This window comes from Grammomys surdaster, unplaced genomic scaffold, assembly GCF_004785775.1.
Source record: "Grammomys surdaster isolate TR1022 unplaced genomic scaffold, NIH_TR_1.0 208, whole genome shotgun sequence".
Taxonomy (NCBI): Eukaryota; Metazoa; Chordata; class Mammalia; order Rodentia; family Muridae; genus Grammomys; species Grammomys surdaster.
In genome coordinates, this window is record NW_021604653.1 from 4,171,685 (window position 1) to 4,187,344 (window position 15,660).

The following is a 15,660-nucleotide window of genomic DNA, read 5'->3' on the forward strand; positions in this document are numbered from 1 at the left end:
TTTTTACTTGATGCTGACATTTGTCTAAATACATGATGTACTTTAAACATATCTGCCTTAGACTCTTGTTTCTCTTCCTTTCCTCTCACATTCATTTTTTTTATTCCAAAAAATTTTTCCATTTCAGGTTCATGCATACAGGATCTTAAATATGTATATAAAATTCAGCCTCTATGTTTACGAGAAAGCTAGTGACCTTGATTTTCTAAGACTTGCCCAATGTGCTTATAATAATCATCTATGGAGAATTCTGGTTTGCCAAAAGTTGGGTGGGTAAAGGTAGCAAGAAGAAGGTACAGTTTCCACAAGCCCCTAGTCTAGAGTCTCTTCTGTATCTTAACTAGTATGTTGTTATTGATTTTATAGAACTAACACACATGGAAATGTATACAAATAAGCATAATGAAATCAACAAGAGGCATAGGAGTTACTCTATGAAGTTCTATGCTCTCATTCAGCAAAATGGTATTTTCCACAGAGAGGAGCTCACTGAAAAGTGTGTAGAACAAGTGTATATTACTTTTCTACTAGAATTGCATGTAAACATACAATTTCATAAAAATATACATTAAGCAACAGATTGTTAAAACTTTAGTAAAGGTAGAATATGAAAAACTATAATGTTACTGAAAGTGCAAAAAATACGATTCAGTTATCATTAATATTTTAAAATATTATCTTTTTTTCTCCAGAACTTTATACATATATGCTGAGGGTAACATATAAAACGGCAGCACCCAAACTGGCTTGTTCTTAAGCAGCCGCCATGTTCCCGACTAGATAAGGCCTGAGGCCAAGAGCAGTGGCATGCTCCCATCACTGCTTGGCTCACACCGCAGCTCAGGCCGGCCAGAAGCACCGGCCCTGGCACCCACAAGACACCATCGTGGTGGCTAGATCAGACAGTCCACCAGGCTGTTCACAATGCTTGGCTGAGCCCAGATAATTCCTACCATCCCATGGTATCTGGTAGAATGAAGACTCTTAATACTTAATGTCTACCCAATTGGTACACATATTTATTTGGTAATGCTCAAATGACAAGATGCCCATACCATTAGAATTGTTTCCCAGTACCTAACTTTAGATAAAATTTGTTATCCAGGACTGATCTTGATGCATCCGTAGTTCTCCGTGACTGCTACATCTCTCCTCTCTCTCCACCTAGCTACTCCTCTTTCTTCTCCTCTTCCTCTCAAATTAGCTACTCCCAAATTACCAAGCTTTATTGTAAAATGTAGTGTGTGTGTGTGAAATATTCCACTACACATCTATGCAATTTTTGAAAAATTGTGACACTGTATATATAGTCACTAACCTTATACATAATAATCACTAGCATTGGGAGAATTCTGTTCTCAATAATATCAAGTTATTAGCATTAATTCCAATGTGAAGTTAATGAAATACATGATAAATTCAAAATGGAATATTTAGAATGTAATTAAATGTGAGAGTAGTTAATTCTCCCCAGCATCACTGAAAATATTGAAAAGTTTTCAGATGGTGTGTGTGTGTGGAGAGAGAGAGAGAGAGAGAGAGAGAGAGAGAGAGAGAGAGAGAGGAGAGAGAGAGAGAGTAAAGATTTCTAGATGAAAGAGGTTCAATGTGGTATGTTCCATAGTGTAAGAAGACATGGTTAAAGGTTTGAGAGATGGACCAGCAATTAAGTATGCTTGCTAATTTTCCAGAGAACCCAAGTTCATCTCTCAGCAACCACTTGTAGTTGTACTTCCAGCTGTTCAGACATCTGCCTCTGCCCTCTCTGGAAACCTGCACTCATGTGCTCACTCACACATAAATAGAAACAGCAGTAAATTTAAAGAAGAAAAAAATATGCTTGAAAATTACAAACATTTGTTTTGAATTGTTTCGAATATTTGAATAGTTATTTATTCCTAAGATCATTTGGAGTGGTGTACTTCCCTTGGAAGATCAAGTATATCTTTGCACATGTATATATCACGCATATATTCATGTATACATATTCATCATCCTAAAAGGTATTCTGGAAAAGCAGTAAGGACTCTTAACTGCTGAGCACTGTGCTACCTTTCTAGCTCTAAGAAAGTTCAAATTTTGACCTTTCTGATTGCTCTGTAAATAATTGGAATGTCTTTGTTTTCCATTTTTTTCACATCTCCATATAAGCATATCTGGTCTAAAGTAGAATTCAAATAATCCTCATATTTTTTAAATGCTATCTTGGTATTCATAGTGTTAGTTAATGGATTTACTGGATTGTATTTGAAATGAGTGACTGCTCATTTCTCACACTGGAGAGAAGCCACAGCCAGCTCTTGGTATAGTGATTGTTGAACTTTTAAAAGATAAAATCACCTGAGATTAGAACATGTCTTTGACATTTTGTTTTCAGTCAGAGGGAAGGTCATAGCTAAAAGGTCACCAAAAAGAATTCATTCAGCAAATAAACAATGCTATTATTTTGCAAGAAAGTGACAAATTGCTCTCCATAACCCATTGAACATAAAGGGGTATTACAAACATCATTTTAAACTCATCTGTAGCCTTCCATTTCTAGGTTTTGAAATGTAAAAAGAAAATCAGATCATGCTCATCTTCCAGTGGTTAAGGTGTGATACTTATTTTCTTCTTAGCATTTTCCACTTTGAATTTGGCATTCAAGTATCAGACTTGCTTAGCATTTTCTAGGTAGTAATTGTGTGGTACAATTTTGTATTCATTTTATTTATTTGAATTGCCTCAGATTAGAATGTTCTCTCTTTCCTGTGAAGATTCTTACCTATCATATACTTAGCTTTTTACAAAAAAAATGTAAATTTACTGTTAAATAGTGTGACAATTGAGTACTTACTTATAATTAAACATCAAAAACTCGGTCTTATTGAATAGTGTAAAACAGTAGTTCTTTGTTGTTTTATGTACTCTATATTAAACATACCTTGGAATAGATGCATTAAATTTATGTAAAAAATTCCATATTAAAACCTATAGCTAATTTTAAAATTTTGAGGGCAAATGTGGTAATATCCTATTCTTAAAATATTTATACTTGGGAGTTGAGGGTAAGATGATTAGGAGTTCAAGGACAGTCTGTATTTCATAAGGGACTTGTTTAAAATTAAAGGCCATGAAATATTCTTTAAATGTCATAATCTATTTCAAATGCTCACTTCAGATTGATTTCTTGCTAGCATATATTTTGAGGTGAAACATTTTAAATCTTATGTCCCATTCTTTAAGAAAAACAATACAAAAATTCCTGACTTATATATTTATTTTCTTTTCAGATGAGCTAACAAATTCTTCAGAAACAAGACTGTCACTAGAGGAACTGTTGGGGAAAGGATTTGGACTTCATAATCCAGAAGCTCGGTGGATCAATGGTAGGTGTAGAACTTTTCATGTATCTTGTTTATTTTTGGAGTTATTTTTAACTAGCATAGAAAGAAATGATGCTTGAAGTGAATGTGCTGATGTTTCTCATCCTAGAGAGAATCAGTTTCTCAACAATATGTCAATATAGCTATAGCTATTTTCTATAAATAAAACTGACTGTGGTGTATCTGCTATTCTTTGCTTGATCTTTTGTTTTTCTTTCAGCACCAGAAATAAAACAACTTCAGCTTTCCTTTAATCAATGTTTGACATTTAATCTAAAGATTGAACAAAACTATTATGTGTTGTAACTTGAGCGTTTGTTTGTTTTAATGGAGGCTAATAAGAGGAGTTACTAGCTAAACTAACCAGGAAAAATGTGTTTGTAAGAATAATTACAAATCTCATTATTTTCCTTAAATTTTTGAGTATATAACTTGTTTGAGAGTGTGCTAATCATGTCAGGTAGAAAGCAGCTAATTGTTGATATCCAATTTTGATAATTATTAATATTCTTTAGATTTAATACTTTGTTTATTTACACTAGAAGATAAATGGTATAATAAACCAAAAGTTTTGCCTTTGATGAGATAAAGTCAATCATATTTATGCTCCATTTCCTCTCCAATTTTTAAAAATAACCCTTCAGAATGACTATTTTACCCATGTAGAAATATGTTAACTGAGATGTATAGACTTTTTGTCTCATTAGTTTTGATGTATGATGTTTTAATTCACATGATTTTTATAATAAAGTCTTTTTCCCTGTTTATTTCATGACAAGAAATCTCTGTGTAGCTCTGGCTGTTCTGAAAGTCAATCAGTACACCAGGCTGGCCTAGAATTCAGATATCAACCCTCCTCTGTCTCTTAAGTGCTAGCATTAAAGGCATATGCCACCACTACCCAGCCAAACAAAGTCTTAATAATAAGAAATTGACCTTTAGTTTCTGGAGCTATTAAAAGAATATTCCTTTACTCATGAGGGCAAAGGAAAAATCAAACTTATTTACTTGACTTCAAAATAATTTTTAGAAATAAACCCAAACATGGATGTATCTTTCAATGAATGCTATTTTTTTTTTACTATTTTTTATTTTTACTTTTATTTTTATTTTATTTACATCAATACACTGTAGCTGTCAAACACACTAGAAGAGGTGATATCAGATCCCATTACAGATGGTTGTGAGCCACCAAATGGTTGCTTGGAATTGAACTCAGGACCTCTGGAAGAGCAATCAGTGCTCTTAACCACCCAACCATCTCTCCAGCCCATGAATGCCTTTAATTGACATTTATTGCCACTTTTTCTAAATATATTAGTTAATATTTGTTGAAATACAACTGTGTGACCTGGTGTTTGTATCATAGGTAGAAATCTCTCTACAAAGCAGAGATTTTCTTAATGCATTTTTGTATTTTCCCTTGGAATTTTTCATAAATTTGAGACCAGCTTTCAAAAAAATTTTACCTTTTTTATGATTGCTTAAATTGTATAGTTTTTTCACAAATGAGTATTTTGTTTTTAAAAAGGTTAATAAAAATAATATTATCAAGGACTGTCCTGATGCAAAGCTCTCTCAGTGCTCATTATGCCCAGGATGTAGTTGCAGTTCTGTAAATTGTCCATATAATTGTCAATAAATATTTATCAAGTTAGCTGATAAAAGAGATGATTCCAGAATGCTTTAAACATTAGTGACATTGAAAATTACTGGACTCAAAATTATGACCCCTCCTCTCCTTCATGGTTTTGAGTAACATGTAGACATTTCTGTAGTGGGACGTTAGAATGGAACAAGCAAAGTATAGCTTTCAACCCCCTGAGTCTCAGACCAGCCTGTACTGTTTAAAAACGCATTCTACTCCTGTGTACAATTGACACTATGGTATACTAACACCTAAGGAATGAACTGACATCCCAGCAGAGAACTGCATGTTAGGCTAAAATACACATAATATTGTGGACACAAATTTTGCTTTCATAATTCTCAAAGGTTGAAGATCAAATATTTGATGTTAATTTCTTTTTTGTTTGTTTAGCAATTTCTTTAACCATCTCTGGTGAAATTTACTTTGAGATGGTACATGAGGGTAACAATGCAGGGATACTACAACTATGAAATTCTAATCCATTAGAGACATAGTGTTTATAAAAAGGATTTGATATCAAAGCAATACTTGAAACTGGAATACACAGAATCTAGGCTCTGAAAGCAGGCAGTCTGTGTAAATACCACTGAAGGTGTTTCCTTATTCCCTGTAGTTTGTAGACAATGATTGTTTCCAGAGAAATGGTGTTACTGGAGTTATTATGATCAGAGCGTGGATCCTGACATTTTCCCATAAGCCAGGTTCAGTTACCCAGCCTTAATAATCTGATTAAACAACTACTAACAGTAAAAGGAGAGAATGAGTGAGAAAGAGAGGGTGGGAGTGGGAGAGAGAGAGATTTATGCAATATGGTAACATTGGCAAGGAGAACAAAGGAATCTGGAAATGTGCCCCATCCCAAGCTTGTCTTTAGGCTTATCACATCTGGTTTGGGATTAAATAGACAGCAAGAGGACTATTTACAACTAACAGTACTCGTCAAGCTATGATCTTGCTCATGTTGTGTCATCATTCCTGTTTCCTGCAAGACTGTAAGAACCATGTCCTTTCAGACAGGTTCCTCTTCTGGCTGACACCAAGCTTCAGCCTTTTCCTTCTCCTGCCATGAAATTTATGAGGAAATCCCAATTTCTTTGGGGACCATTGTTTCTATAATCTGATAGTCAAATGGAGAGACACAAGTGAATCTTTAAATTATTCTCATTCCTTTAAACAATAAGTTTTTCTTCATAAACTCCATAAGTTTATGCAATGTATATTGACTGCTGCCATTGGCCATTGTACTCTGTAATGCTCACTGATGTTTGCAGCCCATTTCCCTGACACATTCATTTGTAACTGAGAAATTAGAAAAGATAGATCTGTGCTCTGCTCAAGCTCACTCCTCTTGCTTGCAGTCACTAGATACTTTATTTATATATTTCACATAGAGCCAAAATAATTGAATGAAAACCACCTCCAAAGAAGGGTAACCTTGAACTCCTTATCTGCAATTCTATCAAAAAGTGAAAGATGGGCTTTTTCTTTACTTTTACAGTCTTCTTAACATAAAAATCACCTGAATGGATTCAAGCTCAGCTCATTTTAAAGCTTCATTTAATTCTTGGAGGTTATGCTATGAACACTTAATGCATTATCAGTCAAGAGAAGGATTGTCCCTAGTTGGCCTTGGCATGTATATGTTCATAGTCTATGTTGGCTCTCCAGTGATATATCTGAGGGAGTCACGACAGTCTTAGACAGATGCTGGTTCATGGTGAGCTAAATAATTGACTTGCCCCAAGTTTGCTTTTATCCTTGAAATATTCATATTTATAAATCTTTCTAATTATGCTACATTGAAAACTAACAAACTATCATTTTTAAAAATGTTAATTGCTGCAACATGGTGGTCAATTTGTGCATCAGTGAAGGGTATAATACTCATTGCCTTCTTTGTAAAGAACTACTAGAGATAATGTTACACATACTGTGTGTAACAGTGTGTAACACTGAATTTACCCAGAATTGAGAAATTGTTTCAGACACAGGGACTAAACAAAGCCTGTCTTATCTTATTTTACAATATAATAATTTTATTCTTTAAAAATTTCATACATGTATAGAATGCATTTTGATAAAATTCACCTCTTGTTTTCCCCTAACTATGCCCACATCCACCCAATGTCCTCTCACTCCTCCTTCCTAATTTGTATCTGTTTTATGGTTGTTGCTTAAAACCCAACAAATCCATTACCACTGCCTATATGTTCATAGGTGTGATGTCATCTATTTGAATGTTGACTAATTATCAAGGACCACAACCTTACAGGAAACTGACTCTCCCAGGTTAGCACATATCAGCTATCAGTAGCTCCTCAGCTGCATTTGAGCTTCAGGTTTGGGAATTCCTCCCAGTTCATGGTGAAATGTTGACTGCCTTGATCTTTTGCAGGTAATCATTGCTGCAGAGCATATTTTAATCATTAAGTGTAGAGCTTACCTTCTGGTTTACAGAACTTTTAAACCATTTATAATGACTATTATAATAATCTCTGAGATTCACTTGGTATGTCAATGTACATCTGAAGCCACTAAAAGAGATGTACCATTAATGATGTATTTATTATAGAAAGCAAACAACAGTGTTAATGTAAAAATGGAACAACCATATCAATGAATGTAAGAAATAATCTATTCTGGGCCTAAGTATGAGTGACCATATCCCAGGAAGACAAGTTTAGATTACTCCAGTTCCACCTTTCAACATAGTAAGAGTTTGATTAAGTTTGTGTACTAACAGAAGAAAGTTATTACATTTAAAACACATTGCTAGAGATATTAATGGTGCAGATTACATCAAAATCAGAGATCTCTGATCTAAAGGTCTCAGTTGCTCTCTGATAACATTCTTAGTCTTTAGGTTGGTTGAAATTAGGGTTTTATTAAGTCAGTACATTTCAAAAGACTCTATTTGTTATTTGTAAGGATGTTAATCTGACACATAGGTAGAGAGAAGTGGCTATTAACAGGGCTAAAGATAACCCAAGGTAAAACTAGGGAAATAATAATAAAGTGTGACTAGAGACCTGAGTCTACAACATGACAACCTCTACAAAGTCAATGGTGTTGTCATCATTAAGCAGGCATGCAGAAGTTTCAAAGTGTGTGATGAAGTCTTTTTCAGAAAGTTTACATACAGTAAAATACATATTGCATAGGATAGAAGCTCACACTGTTGTATGCACAGACTTTTGTGGATAATCATCTATTCCTTTTATTTTTTAACCCATTTTATTCAATAAATATAAGTACATAATTGTTGAAACTAATAATAATGATAATGTATCTTTTCTGTGACAATTTCATGAATCTCCAGTCTCCCAATAGTCTATTGTCACACATATTCAAACCCTAGCAAATAACTGCCAAGGTACTTTGTACATTGTCCATCAGTGACATAAACAATTGCATCTCGCAGAGCTCCCCAACACTGCTATGATCTGGGCCATCACCCATACTCATTTTACTATCTGGAATCCCTTCCAATATCTCAAAGTGCATGTTTCACTTTGTAGGAATAGCTAATGTTTATGTCAGCCTCTCTTCTCCTCTTTGTAATCTATGAGGAGCATCCCTGTCTTAGTTAGCTTAATTGTCAACTTGACACAGGTTAAAGTCACCTGAGAAGGCATGGCTCAATTGAGAGGTTTGACTATAGGAAAATGACTTGTGGTTATGTCTGTGGAGGATTGTGTTGAGTGTTAATTTATGTTGGAGTGTCCAAACACAGTGGGTGGCAATATTCTCCAGAGGTGATATTGTACTGAATAAGGAAGCTAACAAAGAACCTATGAACAAGGTATTTATACTTTCTTAGCTGTGCATGTGTTTCCTGGACAGAAGTGATGCTTCATGAAAAATCAGTTTGGTATGCCTTAAGGTTCCTGCCTTGATCTTCTGCCCTGATTTCTCTCTTACCTAGAAGTGTAAGCCAAATAAATCATTTCCTCCCATAAGTTGCTTTTAGTTATGTGTTTATCACATGGAGAAGAAACAAGAATAAGCCTCCCCACTCCCACGCACACAAACAAACAAATTCCCTAGCTCTGTGAACCATGCTGGCATTAAACTCACGGTAAGCTTCCTGTCTTACTCTTCCAACTACTTCATTTGGAGTTACATGCTGAATCATTATGCAGAATTTCTCTGATACAGAAATGTTCAGATATTGGAGGTCTGTAGCCTCACAGACTTTTAAATGGGAGGAACCTGCAACCTTGTCTCTAGAGATGCTCTTGAGATTTCTTTGTATATTTCTTTGTAAATCTCCACAGATTCTTTCCTAGGAATATTCATGTTATTAAAGAGGCATGGAAAAGTCATGGTTATCACTTTTATGAAAAATGAAGGACATTAATCTAAGTAACACCAACATTATTTACTATGATTATAGATCTCAACACTGGGAAAAGCAAGAACATAAATTCATGCTGCTGCTGTTTATACGTGTTGAATGACTTTACCAAGCCTGAAGTTTCATCTGTCATCACAACATGGTAGAGTTAGAAAGCCTTTGGGCACTACTGTCCTCTTTTTAACCTCATGCAGTGATCAGTTGAATTATTTTATCTTTAATCTCTGCTTTTATCTCCTTAAGCACTAAATTAAAACTTTTATAAAATTTTATCTATTTAAGAATTTAACACACATACACAATGTATTATGACCACTCCGATTTACACTTCCGATTCCACCCAACTCTAATTGTTATGACCATCAAATAAGCTGACACTTACCTATCATAGAGGTGAATATATATCTTCATATCTTAGAGATGGCATGTACTTCTATGCAGTATTATTTGTAAAGACAAAAAATAGTACATAGATCTCCATAGAAACGTAAACGTAGGACTATGTCATTTTACAATTATTCAACTGAATATTACTTAAAAATATTCATTTGAAAAAATATTGACACTAGAAGGATACTTACAGTAAATTATTTAGTAAACGATGTACTATATTCAATTGTGTGCACATTCCTCACAATTTCATTCCATACATGTTCATATCTAGTCATGAAAATACCAGAACAGAATGTGGTAAATATCAAATCCAATCTGACAGCATGATTACGAGTGGCTACTTTCTTTTACTCTTTTGACCATATTTTCCATTTTTCCAATAATTATGGCCAATCAGGCAGTTACGAGAATTCACATGCTAATGTAAGTAGATTCACTAAGTCAAAAAATAACTTTGTTCTTATTGATGAGATTTGTTATTCTTTCAAACCTGTTAGGGATGAGCAGAAAAATAGGGGGCAAGGACTGACAAGATGTCTTAGCAGGGAAAGATCCTTGCCACCAAGGCTGATGAACTGAGTTCTCTCCCCAATACTCACATGATTGAAGGAGAGATCTCACTCCTATAGGTTTTACCCTGTCCTCCACACATGTGCCATGACATGCACACACACACACACACACACACACACACACACACACACACACAGATATTTAGATGTAATAAATTTGTTAAAAGAGAGACAGAAGGTGAACTGGTGGTTTGAGAGCACTGGATCCTCACAGAAGCACAAAAGAAGGTATTAAACAATGTTTAAAGTCAGAAGAGATGGTTCAGTAGTTAAGAGTGCCAATTGTTCTTATAGCACCCACATAAGGCAGCAAAAGCAACAGCTTGTCATTCCAACTCCAGTGAGATTGAATACTCACTACTGGCCTCTGATTCATTATGCTTTGACTTCTTTGCTATATCTGGAGAATTATAGAAATGATGACATTCTTGATTGCTGAATCACTGCTTAGAAAGTTGAAAATCCAATTAGAGATACAATGCATTTTTTTCATGACTTACTTTCCTTCTTAGTGTATGAATTCCAAAATACGTTCCTAATGAATGTGGACAAGTTCTTGATGAAATAAGCAAAGGGCTTGCAACAGTATCTGTGGGTATTGTCTGCCAAGGCTACCTATTTACAAGGTCTATGGCTACTCAGGCTTGTAAATTTCCACAAAAGCTACCTGTTTACAATACCTTATAGCCATCTGTTTCAATGTTTTTCCACTGAGATCCAAGACTTGGTGTGAGTATACATGTATGACAGGCCTATTGTTAATTTTAGGCCTATGGCTGATTTTAGGCCTTCAGTGTGTAAGCAGGGCTGCCCCTGACATCTCCTCCCTTCTCTAAGTATAGAAGGGCTGTGGCAATTCTAAACTTGCAAAGGCGGGGATAGAGGCCTGACCTCCAGTATTTGAAGGGGACCTTGTAATGGCTCCAGTCCCCCTGTCGTTGTCCAGTGAGGCATGAGGGCCATACCCATTCCGATGTCTGTTTCCTGGAGAGGGGATACTTTTGACATCAACCCCTATGCAGTCAGGCTTGACTCTCAGGGAACCCAGAGAGATATTTTTATCTTTTATTTATATTCCCTTGCAGTGCTTAGCCTCGCAGCCTAAGCAAGAATTCAGATCGCCTGTCACAGGGGGTTCTGGGTGGGCCCTCTCTGCTTGGTCTAGGGGCAGAAGTCCCCCCCTTTTAGGTTGGGTGGAGATGGGTTTTGGGAACACCCTGTATAAAGTAACAACCTCATCTTGAGTCTTGTGGTCCTCCATAGCTAACTTATGATAATGTATCTGAGTAGGTTTTGTTACCAAATTATTTATCTGTTGTATCACAGAGTTAGTCCGCCTATTTGAGGGCCAGGGACCAGAAGAAAAAAGCAAAAAGAACCCAAATAATGGTCCCAAGATGGGAGGAAATAGGGTTGACAACCTAGGAGAGGCGGAAAACCAATTCTTGTACCAGCATTCATCTGTCTCTTTCTCTCTCTGATTTTTCTTAGGGCCTTCACTACCTATTTCACTACCTGCTCTCTTTAACCCTCCTTGTCTTGTCTATGTAAAGGCAACCTATTAAAACTTGGCATTTTAAAGTAAAAAAAAACAAAAAACCAAACAGTATCTGTGGGGCATAGTCAAGACTATTTAGCACATTTACACCTCTGAAAACACCAGAAGTACTTTTTTGCTTTATTATTTGTTAAATTCTAGCTTAAACTGCTTGAAACTACAAATATAACCATCTAAAAAATTCTCACACCTAAGAAAACTTCCACATTAGCTGTAGATAGTCAAACTTTTGTTTGAAATTCAAATCTAAATAATTTTCATAAAGTGTATATTTAAAGAATCCAGTCTATCTTAAAATAACAATATTTATACTTAACACCCAGAGAGACTAAGAAAGAATTTACTCATAAACAAAAGTGTTCATAATTCAGAGGAAAAGAATAGCATCCACGAGGAAAATACATCTTTGATTTAGAGGTGAAGTGATAGAAGAATTTAAAGGGAACTGGAAATATAAACTTGGCTTCGAGAGAACTACATGTTCTGTTCCTTGTGTTTGTTGAACTAGAACATTGTACTTTGATATTTAAAGAAATAAATGCGAGCTTGCTTAAACAAGATGGCATGGGAATGTTTATATAGAGAATTTATTGATTTGTAGCTTTTGCATGATTTAAAATCTGTTGCCATAGAAAGGCATGCAGGGAAGTAAATCACATCCATGAAGTCTTGTGCGGTCTTGCACAAGCACATAAGTATGCCTGGTCTTCACTTTGTTGGCACAATCACTGGCTTTCCCATTAAAATCATATAATTGTAGATGAGTTGATCCTAATATCTTCATTTCTGTATATTCACTAATATATTCATCTCAGTTCTTATCTGCCTGTTCTTTTTTACTTATTCAGCACATATCTATGGTGCACAGCCAAGACATTTTCTGTATTCAAGTTTATAAACATTCACCCTTCACTCAATGAGACTGTGAATATAAAGATTCTTTTCAAATTGTGTACCATATCTTTTCATATGTCTTGAGCTTTATAAAATGAAATTACAAATCAGAAAGGTGAGTAAGGTGGGAAGCAAAAACACGTGAAGAATTGCAGTAAGTATTCAGTTCAAGTTGTGATGAGGTTTGATGAGCTTTATATTCCCCATAATTCAAAATTTGCTTTATTGTGCTCACTACACTCTCTCTCCACTATAATTGTGGGACCCTGGGCATATTTCCTCTTATTCTCTCTGAATGATTTCCATTTGCTAATGTCTTCAAATACCTGGTAATGATCATAAATGTATCCATGTATCAGTGAGGTGATCAATAGAAATAGAATATAATGAGGATTCTTAAAGTCTGTAGAAATGTCATGAACATCGTCACTGAAGAGATGGCTCAGCAGTTAAGTTGCTCTTGAAAAGAAACTTAGTTCAGTTCCCAGCTTTCACGTTGGGTGGCTCATAACCACTTGTAAATCCAGTTCCTGGGAAAACAATGCTCTTTTCTAGTCTCCATAGGAACCTGTATTCATGTGAACCTTCCCATATACAGACACTCATAATGAAAAATAGAAAAGATAAGAAGCTCTTGATTCAAAGCAAGTAGACTGAAGTGATAAAGGTAATGATATTTTTACAAGTAGATCTTAGAACTCGAAGGATTCATCAGAGAACTAGTGAATAGTTAGCACAGTCTTTGGAGAAGAGATGAGGTTTAGAATGGATATATAGGGCAGATGGGCTCAGAGCATGAAAGAGAGCATTTTGGGGGAAGAGCAAAGATGTATGAAGACCTCCATGGTAATTAGACCAATGTGTATGGCTGTGTATGAGAAACTTGCTAAGTTTGAGGAATAGAGACAGTGAATATATTTAATTATTTGGATCAGCAGATAGTTACTTTACTGTGAATATTACACACTGATCTTCAGTAGGATGATACTTTGATTAGGTTATAATTTTGGAGCAAACAAGGCTAAATTTTTGCTGATGACTTTTTATTAGCTATATTTTGCCAAATTAGGATGGGAGGTTCTGATGACAAATATTTATCTATATGTTTACAGTATATCAGAATTTACATGTAATTCTGTATTTACAGAGCATTTCCATATATGTGATTTATTTGCAGGGCTTTTTCTGTTTGAAAAGCTGTGCTTGGAAGATAGAGTCTACTTTTAACTTTTACATGAGTAAATCAAGGCCCAAAGAGGACTTTTTACCTCTACAAGTTCCATAGGAAATAACAACCTCTGACTACTGTGCAGTGCTGGAGGGGACATGTGGGACATGACTCTATTGAACAATCATGACATATCCTGACACTAGATATTATCTATGATTTAAAATCCTGCCAGCTTATGGAAAATATAGGTGGGGGAGAGGTAGATAATTAAAAAGATGAGGTTTCTGGAATTTCTAGAATTCTTAGAATGTTTCAATTTGACTGCATTTAGATGATTTTGAGAAAACTAATCAGTTATGTATTTTTAAAAGAAAGCTTTTGAAGTCAGTCATAATTTTAAAATTCTAAATATATAGGGCAGGTTTCCATATTACTCTTCTATTCAATTTACTTTGCATCATGGTTCCTTTTTTCTGTGTATGTATGTACTTATCTCTAAAGTACCGATTGTACTGGATCAGGTCTTTTCATCTATTTTAATGGTCTATCAAGAACTCTGTATAATGTGTAGTCAAATCTTAAAGAGCCCAAGTTTTTATTAGATTTACAAATGCATTGTGAGGTGGCTGTTAGCTAGAAAGATAACTAAAGGCAGTATTTTCACTATTCAGTGGCTAGCCCATGAAGAAGGTCATTTAAAGCCAAGCACTTAGTCATGTAGGATACTCTATCATATTCACAGTGGTTTTCTCTCATATATGATCAAAGAAATGTATACAAGCACAGATATAACACATCCTTTCTCTCTCCTTTCTGCCTAGGTTACCTGTGTCTTGACTGTGAAAAAGAAAAGAGTGTTAAAATTTGCATGCTACTATAAAAATGTAGAAAATGAAGCTGTAATATCTGTCTTCATTGGGTCATTATTATGCTTCTGACAACTGAAGTTATGCTTTGGGGATCTCCCAAATACTCAGGCACCTTGTACTGGAGTTTTAATATGTCATAGACAATGTGTAAAATTCTCTAAGTTTGAGTATAGACACGCTCATTTTATAAACAAAGAACTTTAGTTAAAAGCAAATGAAGAAATTAGTCAAGGCCACAGTACTAGAAGGCTAACAGAATGAGAATTTAAGTTCATGTATTCTTTCTTAATGAGCATAGTGCCTCTGATCAAATAGAAGCTCAAGGACCAGAGTATTAAGAAAAAGGTAAATGTCAAGAAAAGAAAAAATTACCTTGAGATGTAGCGTTAAGTACATGCAGTATAGTGTAGGAAAAAGGGAAGCTTTGATCAACTTACACAACAATCTTGAAATATTATGAATACAGAGCAAACATTTAAAACTGTTGTAGAATGGAAGCTATGTATTTCATCAGAATTCACAGTACCTGTGCTCAGTCCTTGAATGTTTACTTAGGGGACACTCCCTTCCTTCCTTCCTGAAGCTCGTTTTTAGTCTTTGTGTGTACAGTATTTGCTGGGATGATTTGAAATGTCTTTGCAGTTTTTTTTTCAGAATTATCCAAATCTCAGTGAAATAATCCAATAGATTATAAATCAAGCTACAATCTGCAGATATGTTCATTCTAAACTTCATGGTCTCTCTATTCATAGGAAGGTATGGTGGCAATCACCAGCACTCTCTTCTCTCTCTCTCTCTCTCTCTCTCTCTCTCTCTCTCTCTCTCTCTCT

The 15,660-nt window shown here is 35.1% G+C and overlaps 1 protein-coding gene across 5 annotated transcripts in view; it reads left to right on the plus strand.

Moving 5' to 3' along the window:
• Positions 1–15,660, plus strand: part of Dpp10 (dipeptidyl peptidase like 10) — a 1,453,779-nt gene that overhangs the window by 925,160 nt on the left and 512,959 nt on the right. For 4 of the 5 annotated variants that reach the window (XM_028771467.1, XM_028771466.1, XM_028771465.1 and 1 more), the window contains exon 3: positions 3,273–3,368. The exons of the other annotated variant lie outside the window; for it this stretch is intronic. In XM_028771467.1, the coding sequence (XP_028627300.1) occupies positions 3,273–3,368 (96 nt within the window). The remainder of the gene's footprint in view (positions 1–3,272; positions 3,369–15,660) is intronic. 5 annotated transcript variants of the gene reach the window in all.